The sequence below is a fragment of the Arvicola amphibius genome, chromosome 2 (assembly GCF_903992535.2).
Source record: "Arvicola amphibius chromosome 2, mArvAmp1.2, whole genome shotgun sequence".
NCBI lineage: Eukaryota > Metazoa > Chordata > Mammalia > Rodentia > Cricetidae > Arvicola > Arvicola amphibius.
The window spans coordinates 56,337,685-56,360,487 of NC_052048.2; the positions used below are offsets into that span (position 1 = coordinate 56,337,685).

General features: G+C 52.1%; 1 protein-coding gene and 1 pseudogene across 2 annotated transcripts in view; one reads left to right on the forward strand and one right to left on the reverse strand.

Annotated features, from left to right (window-relative positions):
- Slc6a6 (solute carrier family 6 member 6) overlaps positions 1-22,803 on the reverse strand; it is a 72,022-nt gene that overhangs the window by 16,112 nt on the left and 33,107 nt on the right. For both annotated transcript variants that reach the window (XM_038320293.2, XM_038320294.1), the window contains exons 3-7: positions 18,597-18,836; positions 17,155-17,289; positions 15,484-15,718; positions 5,527-5,659; positions 842-976 (exon numbers count right to left, since the gene is read on the reverse strand). In XM_038320293.2, coding sequence (XP_038176221.1) covers positions 842-976; positions 5,527-5,659; positions 15,484-15,718; positions 17,155-17,289; positions 18,597-18,825 — 867 coding nt within the window. In that variant the 5' untranslated portion in view covers positions 18,826-18,836. The remainder of the gene's footprint in view (positions 1-841; positions 977-5,526; positions 5,660-15,483; positions 15,719-17,154; positions 17,290-18,596; positions 18,837-22,803) is intronic.
- Positions 8,153-8,721, forward strand: LOC119806422 (annotated as a pseudogene).

The window sequence follows — 22,803 nt, forward strand, 5'->3', positions numbered from 1 at the left end:
AACACGGGGATGGGAAGGGGCTGGCAATGTGAGGATTTTTGACCAACCATGACAAGGTCTACATGGGGATCCTCAGTGTTGATGGAACCCCAGAAGGCAGAGCCAGGTGCCTCTTCTTTGTGCATCAGCTAAAAGACCAGACTTTAACTCTGGGGTAAAACTCTGGGTACCACTCCAGGAACCCTGGTATTTGTATCTACAGAATGTGCCCCTAGCCTACCCCGCCCTTCAGCGTAACTTTCCATACTCAGTAAAACGTGATCTTTACCCCGTCAGCTCCCAGGCTGTCACGGCCTACTCCTAGGTCAAGGCTGCTTTGACGGCTAAGTCCAGGGAGCTGAGAGGCAGGCTTCACTTCTCCAGGCACTATCCCAGTAGCTATGGAAGGCGGCACACCTACCTTCCGGGCTCACAGCTCAGGCCGGCCACCAACCCTGCTCTAGGGGCTCAGAGACCCAGAAATGCTGGCCCCTGGGAGGCAACTGGAGAACTTGGGATCCTGGGACAAAGGTCTCAAAAGGCACACAAAAGCCTCCTGGGTTTCACCAACTCCTGACGCCCTTTAGCTATGTGCTGAATGGGGGGGACTTATAATACGACCCCTTTAACTGCCAACAATCCTAAGTCTCTCCCTCATCTGAGGATGCTGCCTTGAATACCGAGTCTCTAGTCTTGGCACGGGTGGAGCAGGAGCCCCAGCCTTAGCCAGTGCCATGCCTGAAGCCACAAGCCACCACTGGCCCGGTGGAAAAGTACTAGGCAGCAACTCTTGGCTACACCTGGGCGTTGAAGAGCCACAAGAAACACTGCCACCTGCACCCTGAGCACCACCCTACCATACCTGTGGGTCCTCGAGGCGGCTGATGTCAGGGTACAGGTAGAATTTGATGCCTTCACCAGCACCTGGCAGGGTCAGTCCACGGACGAGCAGCACCAGAAGCATGGCAAACGGGAAAGTGGCGGTGAAGTAGACAACCTGGAGGGAGGAGCAAGAGGGGGTCAGGTAGACTGTGAGGCCGCAAGGACTCTGCAGACACGCTGGTGTTGCTTAACCTCTCTGAGCCTCTGTCACCCTTCCTAGATAGGCTATAAGAATCTAGCTTATAGATGAAAAAAAAAAATTAAATCCTGTGGATAATTTGCATAGCTCATCTAAGTTCAGAACTTAAAAAAGCAGGCAAGACGGAAAACAAATCCTCCCCGCTTGGAAGAGCTGATCCCTAGGAGACAAACAAATATGAACAGTGTATAACTGAGAATCACCTATCAGGGGTATAGTCAACAGCCCAGTAGCTGTCACATGGCACCCAGCACACACTGACCGCCATGACACTGTCAGCGTGACACTGGGGTGAAGAATCAGAGGACTGGAGAGATGACTCAGTGGTTGAGAGCACTAGCTGCTTTTGCAGAGACCTGAGATCAGTTCCCAGCACCCCCTGGGCAGCTCAGGACTATCTGAAACTTGAGTTCCAACGGATCTCGTACTCTCTTCTGGCTAACCGTAGGCACCAGACACATACATGTAGGCAAAATACCCACACACATTTAAAAAAAAGTACAAACGGAACCAGGTGTGGGTGCACATCTGTAGTCCCAGCACTCAGGAGGCTGAGGCAGGAACGTTCGGAGCTGCCTGGGGATACAGTGAGACAAGCGGCTCCTCAGCTCCAGTTCTGGGCCTTCTCTTGCTAAGAGATGTGGGACACAATGATTACTCTCCCTGGGCCTCGGTTTCTTCTCTGAAATGAGGACAAGAGTCACAGCAGCCCTTGTCAGAGGATGGGTGAGGAGATTAGTCAGACAATAGCAAATGGTTGTCAAGACACAGCCTGCTTAACCGTGACTTGAGAGGAAGTGGGTGGGAACTTCTCTAAGGTCATGGCCAGCTTACAGGAGACCCATGAGGTCACATTGTGTGTCCTAATAGGCCGGGGTCAGGGGTAAGAAAGGGACTGGTAATAATGCCCTCTGCCTGGTCCCATGCGCTATCTGGTCATGCCACTGCTGGGCTGTTGGCCTTTACAGGGGGTAGGTGACCTGAGGGAAGCCACCACTTTCTAGGGAGTCAAGTACCTCGGAGGGGAACTCAAGCACAGTGCCTGGCAGTTGGTGGTCACTATCCCTCTCTAGACTTGGTCTCCCCATCTCGAGGTGAGAGTCTTGGACTGGATAGGCTTAGGTTCCCAGCTCTGAGGCTACAGGACAAGGAGGTGGTTGGCCCAGAGGGTCCCCTGAGCTGTCACTCACCTGTCCTACCTCTCACCCTCAGTCAAGGTCTGCAGGGAATGTCTGGAAACGCTCAACAACCCAAACGGTGGTGGCTGGTGGCATCCTACAAAGCGGAAGGCCCTCTCCTGCCTGACACCCTCCCTGAATGCCTTTCCTTCTTCGGGCCTTGGTGTCCCCCAGTCACCCTTGTTTCTTTTTCCCTTGATGGACAGACAGACACCTGGGACAAAGGCCAGTCAGGAAGCCATTGAAAGGGTAAAAGAAAAAAAAACCCTGCCTGTCCCCTCCCTTCCTGTAGATAGGTGGGCAGCACCCCTGGCCAGGTCCCCTCTCTGAGGCCCTGCAAGGCCACACCCAAGTTGGTAAACAATAGCCACACACAGGAGCCCCTCAGGGGTCCCCAGAGAGCTACCACTTCAAAGCAAGTGGATTGCAGCTAGAATCATTGGTGAGCTCAAGGCGGAGGGGGGGCTCCCTGACTTGCCTCTTTAACAAGCACTTACGTGATGCCTGCCATGTGCCCAGCATGGTGTTGTGAACTTAACACCAAACCTGGATGAGCTCAGGAACATTGCCACCTGCCCTTTCTTTTGCGAGGAAACTGAGGCCCACACTGGCCAGTGTCACCTGCCTGGAATCTCCAAATAGTAGGAGGTGTCAGCAGTGGGATCTGATCTAGGCCAAGTACTTCTGGGGCTCCCATATCTTCAGGAGTGTTACTGTCGTTGACAGCCCTGCCCTGCTTCTCCTGCCATCCCTCCAGAAAGCCACCCTTGTTTGCAGCCTCTGCTGCTCCTCGGATGAGCCTGGGAGCCCTTCTCTCAACTTTTCCGTGACCGTCCCTTGGGATCCTCCAGGGAGAGGCTGGTGCCAGGCGCCACCTTGGGCCCCTGACGGTGGCCCAGTAGGCCTTGCTGTGGGACGTGGTATTTTTCCACTCCTGTTGCTGATTCTTCATAGCTCCTCTGAGCTCCGGGCCAGAGCCCTTGAAGAAAATGGAGGCTTACAGGACACCTCGCCCGCAGCACCCTGGAAGCTAGTGGGTGCAAGAGGGAGCGAGTGTCCAGCCTCCTGTTAGTCAGCTTAACTTGGGAGCAGATGGCCTGGACGTCATTCATTCATTCATTCATTCACTTTACACCAGGGGAAACTGAGGCTGAGCAGGTGAGAGGGATTTGCAAAGTCATTCTGTTCGTAGGAGCAGGGCTGAGACCAAACCCAGGTCAGGCGCTGTCTGCTCTGGAGAGTGACCGCAGACCCAGCCATGCACATGCCCAGGCCCTTCCTGGGTGAGTGTTGGCAGGCTGTGTCCTGTTGAGGACAAGCACGAACATGCCTGGCTTCTGCTTCACTGCACCTGCAGCTCAGCACAGGGATGAGGCTGAGAGTGGGGAGAAAGGAGCTGTCTTGAGTTCAAATCCCAGTTTGGCCACTGATGAGCTGTGTAGCATTGGGAAAGTTAGTTAAGCTCTCTGAACTTCAGTTTCTATTGTACAGGATCGAAGAACTTCTGGAGGATTAAGAGAGCTGCCATCCAGCACTGAGAGGCCATGTGGACACCCCAGCTACCTGGCTTGTTGAACGAGTAAGATTGAGGCTGAGTTTGGGACCTATTTCAGACCCTCAGAGTTGGAAAGGCCTAAGCCAAGCACCTGAACTTGGCCCTGGGGCATCTGGGGCCCAGGCCCTCATCCATCACCCTCCTGTCTCCTGGACTAAGTTAGCCACGGAAGCAGGCTTGGCCAGGACAAGGGCTCAGCCCCCACGGCTGGGAGCCTGGTCTGCAGCCAGGGCTGGAAGCTGAAGCCAGCCAGGGTGGGCCTCTGGACGGTTAGGAGGGCAGGCGGACGGTCTCTAAGGGCCTCTCAGCATTGAGCTGGAGGAAGTCCACAGAGCTGTTTGTCTTGGCTTCTCTGACCCATCAGGCCTACTATTGTTCTAGGAACCACGCGTGCCCCACAGAGCAGGGTGTAGCTCAGGGTAGGTTGGGGGGGGGGGGCAAAGGGAGGAGGGACTCTGGCCAGTCAATTTTCAGAGGCGTCTCAGCTGCAGCCTGGTACCCTTTATTTGGCCTTGGATCTGTCCCCTTCGTAGTGTGCTGTGTCTCAAATATTGCTGACTGGTAAACATCAGCCTCCTCCATCAGAGTGGGGGCCTCCTACCTCCTGGTCAGATGCACCAGAGGTCATTTCCACTGACCATTGCCTCTGCCTGCAATACGCCCCTCAGATACTCAACTCTCCACACCTCTCTCGTCTTCGCTCAGTCACCTCAGTAACTCTTGCCTGGCTCTCCTATCAAAGACACCTTACACTCCTTTCTTCTCTCCTGTAACCCTCGGCACCAGTATCCCATGCTCAACTCTCTGCAGCCCAGCTTTGCCCAGCCAGCCCCAGATGCCGTACACCATAGATCCCCTCACCCTGTTTCTAAGACAGGAGGCTCAAAGGACATCAGTGCGCCCCTGAACACGGCTGGTGCTCTCCAGCACGCTCGGCACCAAAGCTCCTTGGACACTCGCTTCTACGTGGGGAAACTGAGGCAGTGGGCAGAAGGCAACTAAAAGGGGTCAGGCCCACTGGTCCACAGGCCTGGGGCATGCCTCCCTCAACCCTCATGTTCACTGTTCAACAGCTGAGGGGACAGGCTTGGGGGAGGGGCTGCTCTAGGACAGAGGAAGGCAATGTGCAAACTCCCAGGACTGTTGGTGAGAAGGGAGCACAGTAGACAGGGTCCCAAGAAGACGGGCAACAAAACGTCACATTCTCTCTCTCTCTCTGCTTGTCCTATGAGATGATGCTAGCAGGGTGTGGTTCAGGTCTGGCTGACTTCCCTTCAGACTGAGGTTCAGTACAGCAGAGGGGCTCTGCATCCCAGCACAGGAACAGTGATACAGGGCAGCTAAACAGCCCTGCTTCAACATCTGTTCTAAACGGGGGGGGGGGGGGGGGGGCGCTGTCAGCCCACTTTGCAAAGCTAGGGTGCACACTGTGGGCTGATGGATGGCCATAGTCTGGCTGCCAACCGGCCTCTGGCTCAGTGAGCCTTGCTCATCACACCAACATTGCACATCAGGGAACAGGGTGACGGCTGGTGACACAGGCTCAGCGGGGGATACCTGGCTGCACACCAGTCGTGAGGTCACTGAGCCCCCGACACCGCACGGGGCTATTTGCCTGCCTGTCAGAGCGCTCCTGTGTCCCGACATGGGCCCTCCTCCAGGGGTAGAACTCCATGAGGAAAAGCTGTTTGCAGTATAGCTATCCCAGAGGCAGGGGACAGGGGCTCACTCACCTTGCCTGTGGATCGAACACCCTTCCAGATGCAGAAAAAACAGACGAGCCAGACTAAGAGGAGGCAGAGTGCAAGGTCCCATTTCAGAGCGCCTGGGTGGTCGATTCCAGAGGACAGGCTGAGCACATTGCGCCTTTGGGGAAAGAGAACAAGAGGTCAGGAGCTGGGGGCCGCCGGGCAGCAAAGCCAGCATGGGCAAAGTCCTAGGTTCTGTCTCCAACAAAATAAAATACAAAATGTCCATTTTCATTCCAGCACCAGGGAGGCTGAGGCAGGCCTGGGCTCCATAGTGAATTCCGGGCCAGCCTGGACCACAGAGTGTGACCCTGTCTCAAAAATAAGTAAGCAAACTAATTAATTAATTAATAAAATAAAGCAAGATAAATCAGCACCTGTCCACGTCTCTGTAGAGACATCTCCGTGGTAGCCCCCACCCAGGCATCGCATGTGCGGAACTTGGGGCCCACTTGTCAGGAAGACAGTGGAGGGCACTAGGACAGCAGGGCAGCCAAGAAGCTGCAGAATCCTTTTAAGGTGACCTCAGCCTCAACCCAGCCAGGCTATGGGCAAGTCCAAGTCTCCATTTTCTCCTTTGTAAAATGGATACTGGTTTGTGTGGTGAGAAGGCTCAGCATGTAAAGGAGCTTGTGGCCAAGCCTGCTGTGATCTGGAGCCTGCATGGTGGAAGGAAAGGACTGACTTTCAGGCTGTTCTTTGACTTCACACACACACACACACACACACACACACACACACACGCACGCACACGCACACGCACACACACGCACGCGCACACACACGCACGCACACGATGTTTTTTAAGTGGAGAATGATTATCTGCAGGACATGTGGACAACGCTCAATTTTAACTGTAGGCCAAACACAAGGTTCAAATCTTGGTGTCTGTCCAGTTGCTAACCTAGGCGAGCTGCCTAACCACCCCAGACCTCTGTCTCAGTATGTAAATGCGGGTGGATCCCCCTCCCAGTACCTTTTGTCCTAACTTCCTTGATTTAACTCTGACTTTTATCTGGGGATGGTGGTACACACCTGTAATCTCTGGCTGAGGCAGAAGGATTATGAGTTCTAGGTCACCCAGGGCTACATAGTCAGATCCTGTTTCAAAAAAACAAATTAAATCAATGGAAAACAAAAAACTAACCCTGCATGTTATCTAGATTGTTCCCAAAGTATAAGCCTAAAAAAGGCAAAGTGGGTTCTATATGGGCACAAGGTACCCATCTTGCGGCAGTAACTTATGAGGAAAACACCACAGGAATGTCCAACACCACACCATGGAGGTGGCTGACCCCTGACACACCTGATCACATGACTACAGGAAGTAAGCATGCCCACAGAAGCTGCTGGCATACAGCGGGTGCTTAAGTAGTGCTGGCTTCCTCCCTCCTTCCATGCCAGATTTTTGGAGCTCTCTGGAGGAGGCAAGTCTGTAACTTTCAGGACAACGCCCAGGAAGAAGAGGCCGCTAACATGCTCAGAGTCACACAGCAGAGGTGGGGTCTGTGGAGTCAGATACCTCCAGACATCTTTGTCACCTGGCCCCTCCCCACAGGGAAGGAACTGGAGGAGGCAATGCAGGGTGCTCACAGCCAAGATGACTATGAAACCTACGGCCCAGGTATGCTGTGTCCTGCAGCACCCATGCTGAGCCTGCAGATCTCGCTCTTCCCCAGGCCTCCAGGTTACATGCCACCCAGGCTTTGAGCTGCCAACCACAGCAGAAAGAACACAGGGCCCCACACTCCAGGAGAGTCCCAGAAAGAGACAGTCCTTAGAGTTGCAGGCAGGTCCGTCCCAGGGTAGCCTCTGAACAGGTGGAGACTATACAAGCCTCACTTTCTCCTTTTGTAAACGGGTAGTGCCAGCTTCTGCCCAGGGTGCTGCTTGGGAAAGCATTCTAGGATGTTCTAAGCTTTCAGTGAGTTAATGGAACCCCACAGTCAGGAAGCCAGCTGGGTCTTAATACCCTCTGAACCAGGACCTTTTGGCCTTTTTCCTCCCAAAAAGCCTCAACATAGGGATTTTGAATAAATTCAAGGGTCCTTCTCAAATGGCCTTCAGGCAACATATTTGGCCCACAGTCATTGTTCCCAGGACCCAGGATGACATCTAGGACACAGCAGGATCCATCAAACACCCACGGAATAAATGAACCACCCAGAAGGAGAACCAAGTCTCACACTACTGGGTCCATGCAACAGGAACCCCCAAGCCTAAAGGAGGGGCAACCTCGCTCACAGTGACATCAGTGCCCCTCACCATGTGGCTGGAAGAGTGTGTGGCTGACAGGAGACGGAAGCTGGCAGAATCTGACTACTTCTTGCCTTTTCCATTGATCTCATTCAATTCATGGGGTAGAACTCATTCACCGCATTTCACAGATGGGAAAACCAAGGCGTGGAGGGTCAATTTACCCACACATGCAAAGCCACTAAAACTCCAGGCCTGCCTGAGTCCCAAGGCTCTCCCAACTCCACTACAACATGTTCTGATTTTAAAACAAAATAGTGCCTGCTTTTCAGAAGGACCTCCAGGGCGTTCTGGCTCCCCAGCCATCTTGGTGACTGGTCTTGGTTGGGGGCCGTCCCGCACCTAAGGCAGGAAGATGGTGGCTGCAAAGAAGACAAAAACATCTCTGGATGGGGCTGGAGAGATGGCTCAGCTCTTCCAAAAGTCCTGAGTTCAGTTCCCAGCAACCACATGGTAGCTCACAACCATCTGTAATGAGGTCTGGTACCCTCTTCTGGCCTGTAGGCATCTACATAGACAGAATATTGTATACATAATAAGTAAAAAAATATTTAAAAAAAAAACATCTCTGGAGTCGATCAACTCTAGGCTCCAACTTGTTATGAAAAGTGGCAAGTCTGCCCTGGGATACAAACAGACTCTGAAGATGATCAGACAGGGCAAAGAGAAATTGGTTATCCTTGCCAACAACGACCCCATTCTGAGGAATCTGAAATAGAATACTATGCCACGTTGGCTAAAACTGGTGCCCACCACTACAGTGGCAATAACATTGAACTGGGCACAGCACTACGCTACAGAGTAGGCACACCAGCTATCACTGACCCAAGTGATTCTGGTATTATGAGAAGCATGCCAGAACAGACTGGCGAAAGCAAACCAGCAAAGTTTTCCTTTAATAAAACTTTACCAGAGCTCCTTTAAAACAGAAAAGAAAAGGAGAAGGGAGGAGGAGGAAGAGGAGAAGGAGGAGGAGGAAGAGCAAGAGGAGGAGAAGGAGGAGGAAGAGAAGGAGGAGGAGGAGGAGGAGGAAGAAAAGGAGGAGGAGGAAGAGGAGGAGGAGGAGGACCTCCAGGTACTGGAAGGCTGGCTCAAAGATTAAGAGCACTGGCTGCTCTTACAGAGGACCTGGGTCCTATTCCCAGCACCCACATGGCAGCTCACAACCATGTATAACTCCAATTCCAGGGGAAATTGCACCCTCTTCTGATTTCTGGGCATTAGATGTACAAGTAGTACATATATGCACACAGGCAAAACACCTATAGATATAAAATATAATTAAAAATTTAAATAATAAATGAAAGGGCCCTCCAGCCCTCCACTTATGAGCTGGAATCATCTGGTGGCTCAGGGCAGCATCCTAGGGTACCTTCACAAAGCAGGCTAACAGCCAACCACATGCAGCTGGGACCCTGCCAAGCTGAGACCTGGCAGCACCACAGAACAAAAAGCCCTTCCCATTCAACATTCAGCACTTGGGTGCCAGCCATGGAAGCTCAGAGTACAGGGAGAAACAGCCCACACTCGTGTGAATGGGCCACATCAGGGGAGAAGAACATGGCCCTTTTTCACACCTTCACACATGCAGCCTTTTCCCTGGCCTGCCCTCTGCGAGTGTGCCCGCTGCAGCGGATGCTCCAGGTGACTAGCTGCAGCACCCACTTAACCTGCTTCCCTTCCCCGCTGACTCTGACCACCCCGCGGACATCAGGCTGACATAGTCTACTCAATTAATGATTGGCCACGAGACCGCCATGTCTCTCTGTTCTTTGGGGCAATCCATCATGAAGCTCAAAACTCCAAAGTCAGATCCTGCTTGTCCTGAGAGCCCCATGACTCCCTTTCTGCCGATTCCCACCACCCTGCTAGGCAAAGCCCAACAGTGCCCACTGCTGCCAGGCACTGCCAAGTAGAGTTGCTTTTGGCAGCCGAGACAAGCAAACTGAGTCCTTTTTATCCCTCTGCTGCTGGACAGTCCCTGCAAGGTGGCATCCACTGACATTTCAAGGTGGATTTTCCCTGACTCAGTAGCTAGCTCCATTCTCAAGACTATCTCCTATCATTCTTCCAGCCTGGGGGCCCACAGACAAAGCATTCAACAGGACGTGAGCTGGATGCCCCTCTGTAGGGTACATCAAACCTCGGGGCAGACTCATGTCAAGTTCTTGATGTATGGATAAAGTAGCATATAGGACAGAGTGAGCCTGCAGAGTAGGGGGCATCAGCCCAAGACCAGCTGCTGTGATAGGGAGAACCGGAGCATACACCAGTGAGCAGGCACTGGGGAACAGGACTCAGCAATAAATGCAGCTCTTTTGCTGTGTGAGTATTCATATATTCATATATGTATATATACATATACACACATTATAGACTTTGGGGGTTGTGTTGAGACAGGGTTTCACTGTGTAGTCCTGGTTGTCCTGGAACTTGCCTTGTAGACCTTGAACTCACAGAGTTCCGCCTGCCTTAGTCTCCAGAGTACTGGGATTAAAGGCATGCGCCACCCCTTCACCCCACCCTGGCTAGATATTTTTTTCTGAGACCGAGTCTCACATAGCCCAGGCTGGCCTTCAACGGTTGATCTTGCCTCCACCTGAAATTACGCAGTACTGAAGTCATCAGACTTCACATGACTTGCCAGGGCCATAAAATTTCCTAGGAATAGAAGGAGTAAGTCTGTCAATCAGGCTCTGACAGACCCAGGCGGGCCGGAGCGGGAGAGTAGTCAGAGGGACCCTCCACTAGTCCTCTCTGCGTGCTCTCTCCAAGGGGGATTCACAGATCCCCGGGGCCTTCTCACTGCACCGGTGCATGCATGAGGTAACGTTGCCACACCCTCGTAGGTGCCTCCTAAACACCTGTTTCCCCCACGATGCCCTGCTCAGGCCCTACTGTACCCCAAAGTCACTACAGTAACTTCTTCCCAGCCTACTAAATTCTCTGCACTTGTCAGAGGGACCCCACAGTATCTGTGATGCCAGCTCACATCCTTGGCTCCACATCCTCCCATGGCTCCTGCCTCCCTCCTAACATGTCTCTCTCACCTTCCACTCCAATGTTGTTGCTTTAAAGAATGCAGGGAGTACCTAACAAGAAGACTAGGGTAGCAAACAGACAGGAAGCCAGACATCATGGGTGTAGAGCCATCCACTCTACCTCCCTCCCTCACCTGCCCCTCGACTTCTTCCTCAGGGGCGGAGTGTGGTCCTTGAACTGTTGCTTCTTCAGCTACGGTTCTGCCATTCACAGAAAGTCTCTTTCCAGGTTTCTGTACTGATGCACTTTTCCCAGGGGCAACCATTATTCTGGGACACCCTGCATCAAGAGCACCCCAGCCCTCTCCTTCCCCAGCACTGGTTCCGCTGTCCGCACTTTCCCATGCTGACCTTCCTTTCTGACTGGTTGACCTGTCTGTCTACTAGAAAGACAGCTCCGTGCATGCGGCCCTGCATCTGTCTGAACCACCCAGTACATGAAGGTGTACTGACATTAGGTGAGGGAATTCACTATAGCCATTTGGTAGATGGGGAAACTGAGGCTCAGCCTCCCATTGATCCTAGGCAGTAATCAAGCCTAGGGCTGATTCCTTTTCTCTGATGCCCTCTGGGGGCACATCAGTGTGTCTCTGGCCAGGGCTCCCAGCCTTGAGTTTTCCAGTCTCTTCCAGAGGTAAGCTGCAGATCTTTTCCAAGAAAAGGACCACATCTTGCCAGGATGGGAACTAAAAAATTGTGGCCGGCCTGGTCGCGTGTTTGCAGCCGGCTGCCCTGCTGCCGTCCAGTCAGTACTTGGAGATGTAAATTCATCCTCAGAGTGGGCCAAATCGTTTCCTTTTGACTTCAGGCCAGCCGTTTATTGGCCGCAGCCGTCCCCTGGAGACTGGCAGAGGCAACAATTATAAAAGAGCCGCCGGCCGGAGCATGGGGCCCCCACACAGCCCTTCCCGCACTACCTCCTTCTTCCGACAGCTCTGGAGGAGATTGGCTGAGCATGGCTTGTGTGCAAATATGACTCATTTCTTTGATTCTAATAGAATCTAATGATCCATGCTGGGCTCCCAGGGGGCCCTGCAGGAGCCTCGGAGGAAGGCCTGGCTCCAGTCTGCTGAAGGGCGTTAGGCCAGACCAGGCCCCGCCTGTCCTCCAAGGCCTGTGGGGGGAAGCAGGAGGTTTGGGGACAGAGGTGACCTCAGAGGGGGAGGACTAGTGGGATGAGGCTGTAGGGGCAGAAGTTCTGTGGTTCCACCATGCAACCACTAAACATGCCCTAACGACAATGTAAAATGTCAGTCTCTGGGGCCGAGTGGCTTCTCACAGGAATCGCAGAGGCTAAGAAGGTGCCTGGCTTTGCAGACAGGGTTAGGTGTGGCAGGGACAGGCTGAGAGAGGGGCCCAAGCCTGATGAGAGACCGGAGAAATACAGATATGAACGCACACAAGCAGTACACCATGTGACCTGTGATCATGGACTTGGCTCCAAAGCCTGCCCTGTGTCACAGGGGTAGGAGATAGAGTGGAACACAGATAAAAAGTTCCCTCAGGGTGGACTGGTGGGTGCTGGCTCCCCAGAACCCTAAGCACATAGCTTGCCCAGGTTCCTTAAAGTCAGAGAGCAGATGTGAGTGCTGGGGCCAGGCTAACGCTGGCTCGCACAGCATAGAAGGACGACTCAAGCTTGAGTTCCAGCTGCCCTGACCTTAGAGGGCTGGGCATGTGGGAACTACACTTAGACCACACGGGGGAGGGGAGTTCCCCTCTGAGGTCCTCCTGCCTCCATGGTAACCAGCAGAAGGGAGGGGTCACGGGGTAGCTGACAGAGTCCTCTAGTGATCAGAAGCTGGGGGAGGCTCTGCTCCCACCATGCCTGTTACCTTTGGCTCCCAGACCTCCAGATCTGGTTCAGGTAAAGAAAGAAGGGAAAACTGCCTGGGCCTGGGCCAGTGTTCAGAGAGCATTGCTGTACCCGCCTGCTCCTCTTTGGCAGGGTAAGACCACAGCTTGGGAAAGGCAGGAACGGACCAGAGCTTCAAGGAAAAGGCAGGGAGTGACCAGGAAGCCAAGTGTCTTTTACCTGCACATGTGAGTCCCTCAAGAGGTGTGGTGCACACAGGGAGGGTGGCTGGATCCTGAATGCATGATGGAGGGCCAGTGAGCTGCACATGGAATGTGAGGAGGAGTGTCCCACTTGCCTTGCTCTTTCCCCTATGTAAGAAACCTCAGGGGCCAGCAAGAGGGCTGACTGGATTAAAATGCTTGCTGCTAAATCGGACGACCTGAATTCAGTCCCTGAAACTCATGTAAGAACATAAGGAAAGAACTGGCTCGACATAGTTGTCCCTTGACCTTCACATATGTCATGATGTGCATGCCTCAACCCTCCTAAAATAAATTAAACAGAGGAGCAGGAGGAGAAGCCTTTGCATCGAACACCTCATTGAACCCGCCCTGTCACCTTCCTGATTGCTGCTTCAAGTCCAAGACAAGGGAGCTTCTTGGAAGCAGGAAGCCCTTACAGACTTGGTGATGCTCTTGCCCACCCCACTTCTGTACACAAGCTCAGTAGACGGCTGCTCCGAGGCTTCACCTCAACCTGCTCTGTGGCTCTGCTCAGTGTGCCCCAGGCTCAGGTGCTGTGAAAATACTAAGGTATTCTCAGAGGTTCTAGAATTCAAAGTCAGGTCAAGAGCCTGTGCAAGCCAGTGTGGGCAGAAGCCGGCACTCCTTGGACACAGCATACCCACAGACACTGTGGAAGAGCCTGCAAAAAAGTCAGTGGAACCAGGCATTTCCCTTAAGTCTCGGTGTCTCTGAGGTTTTCCTGACGAGAAGCAAAAGCCAAGTGCTCTGCACAAGGTTTCTAATACAGGGGTGCTGGAACAGGCTCAGGCTGGGAATGTCTGAGGAGAAGGCAAGGGGCACTAAGCAGAGGTCTTCCCAAGACTTTCATGCCACAATGACAGGCAAAGGCAAAAAGAGCATGACTCCCCTGCCACCAGAGCCTGTGGGCATTTGAGGGGACCACATACAGATTCTAAATGCCCCCAGAACGGATACTTAACCACAATGATGGCATAACATGAACAGTACCCCGAATGAGAGAACAGCTTTTCAGGGTGACCATGCAGAGGTTCGTCCAGCTAGGACTGCAGTATAGCCCTTAGGACGGTACTAGGGTCATCCCTGGTATGGACACTGAGGCCCAGAGAGGAGACCACATCTGCCCAAGACAGATGTGGCAGCATGAAGGTTCAAACCTAGAAGGTAATGAGGTTCAGCAGATACCTCAAGGCTGGCCAGGTGCCAGAAGCCTGGGAGTGGTAGCCCTGGTAGCCACGCCATGCCAAGAACAGCATAGAAAGGCCAGGGCTCGTGGCCTTGGGCCCCTTCAAGGAAAGGAGTGAAATGCCAATATTCCTTTGTTTAAAAACCCAACTCTCTGAAGGGTGGGGAACCTACTTTTAACACTCCCTTTGTTTGCTAGTGGAAAACATACCCATCAGAATACCCAGAGTCCCCAAAGCCCAGGGCCCTGCCTGTGAATATAGTACAAAAGGCCTAGGCATGGCACAGGCCACCCAAGGAAGGCCACCTCCTGGAAGTAAGAAGAGCTGACCCATCCCTGTAGGCATCTCAACGCATCTCTCCCCTAACGGTTCCTAGTTTGGCATCCTTGAAGTAGGATAACACCTCAAAGGCAGCCACTACCCACCAAGGAGGATTCTCATCCCACGGTAGCCTGGGTCAGGCCTTTGTCTGCCTTGACTCTCGGCTGCACAAGAGGCCTTATCTGAGTCATTTCCAGAGGTGAGAGGCTACCCCTGACTAAGCACCCTGAGTTAAGATCATTTGCTTTCAAGGGAAGTGATGTACTGAAGGGTTTCTAATCAACTTCCATGACCTGTTAGGATGTCCTGGAACACAGGCTCATGAGAGTTGCCCACCTGCCATTAGCACAGGAGATATCTATGTGCTGTTCACATGCTAGGCTCTGCCCGTCTGTTGCTCCTCAGCTGTCTATGGCAAGATAAAGGGGAAAGACTGAGTGATGAGATCACCCAAGTCACCCACTCCTAACACCCTCTCCATTGTGAGGCCAGCCACAAAAGAGTTACCCATGGACACATGAAGGAGCCCAAGAGCAGACCTACCAAACTGAGCACACCCAAACTGGCACCAAGTAGTCATGAGTTTAACAAACTCTCTCTCTCTCTCTCTCTCTCTCTCTCTCTCTCTCTCTCTCTCTCTAAATATATATATATATATATTATATATAGTTTTACTATCAACTCACCTTTTCATTTGAATAACTATATGAATGCAATTTTCTCTGTGATAATAAAATGTTTTCCCCAAAATATATTAAGAAAATTATCATTTTCAAACACATGTACACCTATATTTGGAGAAAATTCTCTCACAGGAATCCCATGGAAAAAGAATGATACATTATCCTCATTTGACAGTTAAACTAAGGCTCAAAAGGCAGTGGGGTAACTTGCCTTATGAAAGCAAATAGCCATTAGGTGGTAAATTGAGATTCAATTCCATCTCCTATGAGATAAAGGCATAGCATTAACTCCAGCTGTGTTTCCCTTCCCTCCAGAGACAGGGTCTCCCACAGTCAAGAAGATGCTGTCCCCTTAAGACCTGCCCATGCCCTTCCTCTTTCCCATGAACTTACTCCCAGAACTCGATGACAGGCGAGGTGAAGTTGGTGGCCCTAAGGGAGATCCAGAGACTCTCATTCCTACGCAGGGTGTCCTCCAAGCACTGTGGTGTGTTCCAGCTGTGGTTGCAGTGGGCCCAGGGAAGCTCCTTCTGGAAGGACTGGAATAGGTAGTATGTGGCCCAGGCCAGGATGACAATGTAGTACACATTCAGGAGGGACACGATGACGATGGATGCGTAGCCAATGCCTATGGGCAAGGCAAGCAAAATGGACACGCGTCAAAAAGAGGCACATCCAACTGGGAGGCGCTGGTGTCCTGGGCTGTGGGTCAAAGGAGCCTTCTCAGCAATAAGCAGAAAATAGTCACAGGGTGAAGGAGTAACTGATGAAGAATAGGACATGTGAATGAGTGGTCAGAGAAGTGGTGGCTGGACAAATCACAGGAATGAAAGTAGGGACAAGACAATAATGGTGCAGTTGGACTGTTGGATGGGTGGACAGAAACATGAATGGACAGAAGGATGGATTTTTCTATAAAAATGAGTGGGTAGAAATATAGATGGACAGATGGATGGTAGATGGATAGAAATATAGATGAATGAATTAATAGAAACATGGACGGATAGATTGGAAGGATGGATAGATGAATGAGAGATGGATGGATGAATAGATAAATGAAAATATGGAGGGAAACAGGGTGGATGGGTGGATGGATGAAAACGGATAGATAGGAAGACAGAAATATAGAAGGATGAATAGATAGATGGAAAGACAGGTCGATGACAGATGCAGGAAGGAAGGAAGAGAGATGGATGGATGGATGGAAGGAAGGAAGGAAGGAAGGAAGGAAGGAAGGAAGGGAGGTGGATGGATGGATGGATGGATGGATGGATGGATAGATGAACACATGGATGGTTGGATGGAAACATGGAGAGATGGATGATGGATGGTTGGATGGATAGAAATGAATGGATGGATGCAAAGAGCTAAATAAACAGACTTTATATTCATATTTGAATGTATATTTGTTGTATTTATAATCTAATTCTTGATGTGTACATATGGTGGTTGGTTGGAAGGCTGGATAAATGGGAGAAAAGGAGATGGATGGCCTAATTGTTGAGTGATTTAATGAGAGAAAAAATAGTATGTAAGTATTTATGTGGGTGACTGAAGAAGGGACTCATATTCCCATTCCTCCTGCTCCATCACAGTAGTGATCACTCTAAGTATAAACTTAGTACCAAGCACACATGGAGCCACCATCAATAAGTGCTGGCCACACACACAGAACATTCAGACGTGACTGTCATTCTGTCTTCACAGCAACTATAATGAGAATATTGTTTTCTAGATAAAGAAATTGAGGCTCAATGAAGTCCCTAAAACTACCCCAAGGAGAGAAGCAAGGCCTGAACCCAGACAGTCCTCCAGATTCCTGCATTTTGAGAGAGCTGCCAACTCACTTATCCAAACACCCACAGAGGTGGCCCCAAAGGGACTTTCTAAGCAGCCAGAAACCTGCTGTATCTCCCTTCTCCCTGCCTCTTGGTGACAGTGACATCACAACACACTGCTGCCCTGCATCTGGCACTGATACACGTGAGGAGATCTGATAAACCCAGAAGATAGCAGCTGTCACTAAAAACCTGGTGATCTCGGTGATCCCGGCTACATACTCACCAGAGAACAAGGGGCAGATCTTCTCCCAGCAGGTGATACCCCCTTCTGAGGTGTACTGGCCAATGATGACCTCCAGGAAAAACACAGGCAGGCCGCTCCCAAACAGGAAAATAAAATACGGTATGAGGAAGGCACCTGTCAAGTGAGCAGAGGGGAGAGGGTGAAGCTGTGACTGTCATAGCACGGTCGCTAAGCTGCCCACTCCCAAGCCCTCCCCACCAAAGTTATCAGGAGGGAGGGGTGTAAGCATGGAGGCCAAATTCAGACTCCACTGAAGATTCTCCAGGCCCGCCCACCTGTCCCACTCACTAAACTGCAAATCTACCAGGTTCTCCAAGCCACCAGGCTGGTGCCTATGCCTGTTACCTGCCTGCCTTCTCCAAAATATCCTTCCCAATAGAAGTTGCTTGGCTTGCTAGACCCAGGTACAGCACTACCTCCTGCTGGAGCTTCACCCATGTGCCACAGGCCAGCCTGGGTCAGCGGCCAGGAAAGTCCAGAAGCAGATGGGGTGGAAAGCAGGAGGAGGAACCTCCAGCTGGTGGTGGGTGTCGGGGGGAGACAGGGAATGAAATATCTAAAGGGGGTGGTCCTACCTGCGTACACTAATGGCTTCAGCGGGTCCATAAACACTGTGAAACTGTGGGCACCTTGGGTCTAGGCTATCTGCTTTGTTCTAGGGAGCAGCTAGGATACTCATCAGAGTTCCCAGGACATCTGATACCTATGAGGTCAAGAAACCAGGTGCTAAGAGGAGGTTCCCCCCAAAGCATTTCTCCTACCACAGCAACAGGCAGGAAGATGCCTACCTGTACAGTCACATGACAAGTGGGTGCCACCTACATTCTTCTCTGGTCCCCCTCTGCACCAGCGAAAACAGATCTAGGCTGGTGCTGCCTAACTTTGACACCCAAGAGGGCTCTCTCAGAGACCTCCGTGGGAGGAGACACAGCCCACACAAAAACCCAAACCCACCAACTCAACCCACCACATCTAGAATACCTTCATTTTATGGCAAAGGTTACTGGCTTGCTATTTATTGAAAGAGACAGGACTAACTTTTTGGAATACAGAGGGTGAGGTTAAAAAGCAAAATCAGGGATCAAGGATGCTAAAAGAGAAGGCTGTGAGCTCAGGTGGTAAAATAGAGGAACAGAAGGCATGAATGTCTGAGGCTGAGGGGGCATGGGTGAGACAGGACAAACCAGAGGATCAGAGGGGGTGAGGGAGGGTCCTTCAGAAGAGGATCAGAGGGGGTGAGGGAGGGTCCTTCAGAAGGTAACCTAGCCAGAGGCTAGCACAATACCACCCTGTACTCAGGCATGCTGACCCTGTGTCTGAGGTGCAGTTGGGGCAGGGTATACCTGTCCTGGAGAAGGTTGCAGAATAGGAAAAAAAATCTCTCACACTCTGGCCTAGCCTTCAGTTTGACCCAGACTTACCTCCACCATTTTTGTAGCAGAGGTACGGGAAACGCCAGACGTTGCCCAAACCCACGAATCCTCCGGCCACAGACAGCACAAAGTCAATCTTGCTGGACCACTTCTCCCTCTGAGGGGGTTTCCCCTCAGCCTCATCCTCAGGCCGCGTGCCTGGGCTTTTCCCTGGAGAAGGCTTCAGGATGTCTTTGTGGAAGTCTTTCAGACATTGCAGCTTCTCCTTGGTGGCCATTTTCTCGTTTTCTATGGAAGGCAGAACCAATGAGGAGGATGAGGTCCACCCCAGTGACTTAGAACCAGGTCCTGCCCCCACTGCAGCAGGAGCTTCCCCACTATAAGTCCCCATCACAGAAGCCATCTAGACCCCAAGGATCTCAAAAATTCAGGGCGTAAACATCTGCAACCTATAGAAACAACAGGCTCCACTTCCCAGGCACCAGTCAAAGAGAACCACCGGTGGCCCAAGACCATCCCTTTTGAAACAGCAAATTTCATTCACCTGTGTACCCTGAGCAGTTCCAGATATCTTCCACAGGAGAGGCTGCCTGCAGCTCCCCACACCAGCAAACACTTTTCTAATTTGAGGTCTTCACAGAAGACAGTAACTCACATCTCAGGTATCCCTCCCCCCCCCCCCCCCCCCCCCCCCCCCCGCAGAGCCTAGTGTGGGGTCTGACCTCCAGGAGGTGCCTGTTCCCAGGCGAAGAAGGGAAGCAGGAAGGTGGTGTTGGCTGTACAGAACCCCATCCTGGGAAATAGGCTTCACCATCAGGGTATAGAAAACGGGTAGTTACAGAATATGTTTGTAGCAGAAAAAAAATAAGGCTTTCTTATGCAGAATTATACAAGGATGCTTGTGGCAGCTGAGGATGTGAAACCAGGGCAGAGTAGTGTGGAATAAGAGCACGGAAAGCCTGGGTCCCATCCCAGGCTGTGAACCAGGACTTGCTACTTAGTATCCATTACTCAGTCCTGCTGACTCCAGGCTAAACCCACCGACCACAGCAAGCAGGGGTCTTGCTTTCTGTTTCCTGCTGCGCCTGGACATAAGGAGGCTTCCTAAGCCTGCAACAGTCCAGGGTCACCCTCCTGCTTGGACTCCACCCTGGGCAGGGGGTTGTATTAGCTGTTGTTCAGCATCTTCTCCTAGTATCTCCCTGTGTCTCTGGAGCTTAGCGAAGACTGTCACATCTTATGGTGTGCACCATCCAAGTCATCAAAGGACAGGACACATAAGCAGGTCCTTTGATAAGAAAGGAACCGAGCACATCCAGAGACATTGTCAAGCCAGGGTCCTGTGAGCAAGGGATCATATGCAGCATGGCAGAGAGCTGCAGGGTAGGAATGGGGGGGGGGGGGACTCAGAGCTAATAGCCCTCCTTGATCTTTTCTGAGCCTCGCTTTCCCCATTTGCAGAATAAAATGAGTGACAACAAAGGTAGCTGCAGAGCCCAGGACACACCTTGTTTGTCTTCGTGATCCAAGTCGATACTTGGCACTGAAATATCAGATTTCAGAGAAAAATGGAAATTTGAATTCCTCTTACAAATCGGGAAGGTCAGAGCACACAGGGTCTGTGCTCCTCATAAGAACATCCGCTGAAATAGATACAGAGTGCACCGTTCCCAGCTCCTGCCCTCTGGGAAAGCACCTTCACCTGCATGGCTGCAACCTGGCTTCCCACAGCCAACTCCTGCCTGAGCACACTGCCCAGCAGGAAGTCCTCTCCATGACCAGAGATAAGGATCTGTCCTGTTTAGAGCTCTGTCAACCGGCACACAGTAGGGCATCAGAAAAGTGCTGCTGTACCAGCAGAACCTCACTGCCATGGGGAACATGGTAAAACCTTGCACTAAGGTCCAGAGTGGCTGCCAGAGACATTAGGGTATACAGAAGTGACATGCCAGGTCCCCGGGGGGCTCTGCAAGGAGAAGCCCAAAAGCTCAATAACCCCACTTCCCCCACACCTCCTTCCTCTCACTGGCTGGCTTGGGGTGGAGGACCCCAATTGTTTCACTATCTGGCAGGGAGCAGACCAAGAAAGGCTTCCTGGAGCCACTGGGCAGCCCCCGGAGTCCTTCCTCTGTCTGGGGGAGCATCCGCATGGCCTTTCTCTGCGGCTCCCCCGGGGCCCCGCATGCCTTAGCAGGCCTGTGGCCACTGTGAAAACAGCTCGAGCAGCCAGCATTGTTCCTGCAGCAGGTCAGCAGCCCCCGATGGTTATCTGAACAGCTTATTGTGGCCTGTGGTGGGCGCATAATTGGAGGATGTGGGACTCCACTCCCTCCCAGGGAAGGGTCCGCTCAAGAATGACCTGGAGCCTCCAACTGAGAAGGGCTGATCCACCCTTTAGACACGTCTCAATCCTTGGGGCAAGGTCAGCATAGTTTTTAAACTTAAGAGGAGGAGAAGGACCAGCTTCCAGTACTCAGGAGGGACAGAAGGGGGTCAAGGGTCTCCTGGCCTCACAGGCAGCTACTGGCCAAGGCTGGACCTATTAGGACCAGGACTCTAATGCCCTATGGCCCACTGCACTGACAGCCTGGCTCTAGATTCTGGACTCCCAAACCCACTAACAACTCTCCAGGAATGTGATCCTCCTTCACCATCACCTCTCCTCCCTATGGGAGTGTGGTCCAAGAAGCAATGGTTCTCCATTTGCCTTTGGAGAAACCAGGGCCCAGTGCTTCTGCCTCAGCATCACGTCCCACCCTCAGGTTGACTGCAAATCACAGGGCTACCATCTAGGGAGGGCAGCCCCAAGGTTTCAGACTCCCCTGTGTCCAGAGAAGGGCCTGCATAGTCCCAGGCACCCTGCCCTTCTTCCCTCTTGGATTCTCATTTCAAGCCCTTCGTGTGTGCCTGACCAGCAGCCCAGCAATATACTATTCTAGCAAGACCTGCAGATCCACTCAGCACATTCTTGGCATCCACCCCCACGTCCCTGTCACCATGGCAACCTTCTCTCTCAGCCAGCAGCCCCTAGCGCAGGCATCTACAGCAGCCTCCCCATAGGTCTCCTTGCTGCTCTGCTGCCCCCCAGCCTATTCTCATGCAGCAGCTGAAGGCAGCTTAAAAAAAAAAAAAATCACATTCATAATGGACCCCAGCTCTCAGTGCATTGCTAGAGGGAAACACCAGGCCCGCTCCAATCCCTGGCCCTCCTAGATTACAAGCAAGACCCTCACAAACCCTTGTTCCCCCCCACCACCATGTGGGACAATCCCACGGGAATGTTGCAGCTTTCTCCACTCCTATGCTGGCTGCTCCAGGCACTATGGTAGCAGCTTGGTGATGTGAGCCCTGAGGGGCTGAAGGACCTTAGGCAAGGTACTCAGCCCCTCTTCATCTGGAGAGCAGTAGTGCCTGTCATGGGGTGCAGAGAGAGAAATGAGGGGGTACACGGAATAGCTCAGAATAGCACGTGGCACATAGCAAGCACTCCCTAAAATAATAGCTGGCGTCATTATTACCAACCCCAGGGTGGACAAGGCCTTTATCCCACTCAGCAAGAGATGAACAAGAACCAGCCAACTCTAAGATCACTGGAATGAGCTGGTATCACAGAGACCCTGAGGCTTTGCCTCAGCCCTTGGCTTCTCTGCCTCTGCCAGCCCAGCCTGATTTCTCATGACACCCTGCCTAGGGTCCGCCTATATAGACTCCCAGTTAGTTCACTCCCCTGGTGGTCAAGAGGCCACAGCCTAACACAGCGAGCCCCTTCACACCACCTGCTGGCAGTCTGCTGCTCCAAGGCAGTTGTGTCTCTTGGCTCAGGACCCAGGGTTGTTCCACAGTGGTGAAGGTGCTTAATTCTCTTTCTAGGAGCTTCCTTATGGTTAGCGCAGCTACAGGTGATTACAGTTCGTGGAGTTGCAGGCTCCAGGATGAAGTGTCCCTCCCCATACGGCTGAAATCACTGTCCCTTTTCCAGGGGTGACTGCCAGATCCAGCTGTGCTTGAAGATCACCAGGCAAGTTTTGTCACATACACACAGCCAAGTTGACCCTGAAGCCAGTGACATTGTGGGTTTACAAGATACACTTTTGTGGCCAGTTTAAAAACATCAGATTTTTTTTAGTACCTAGGCTAAACTATTTCAGAACAGTTTCCTGTTCTGTCATTCTTTGAGGGGACAGAAGGGAGGTATGCAAGAGGGAAGACAGGATCTCATATATCCCAAGCCGGCCTTGAACTCACAGGTTGGAGG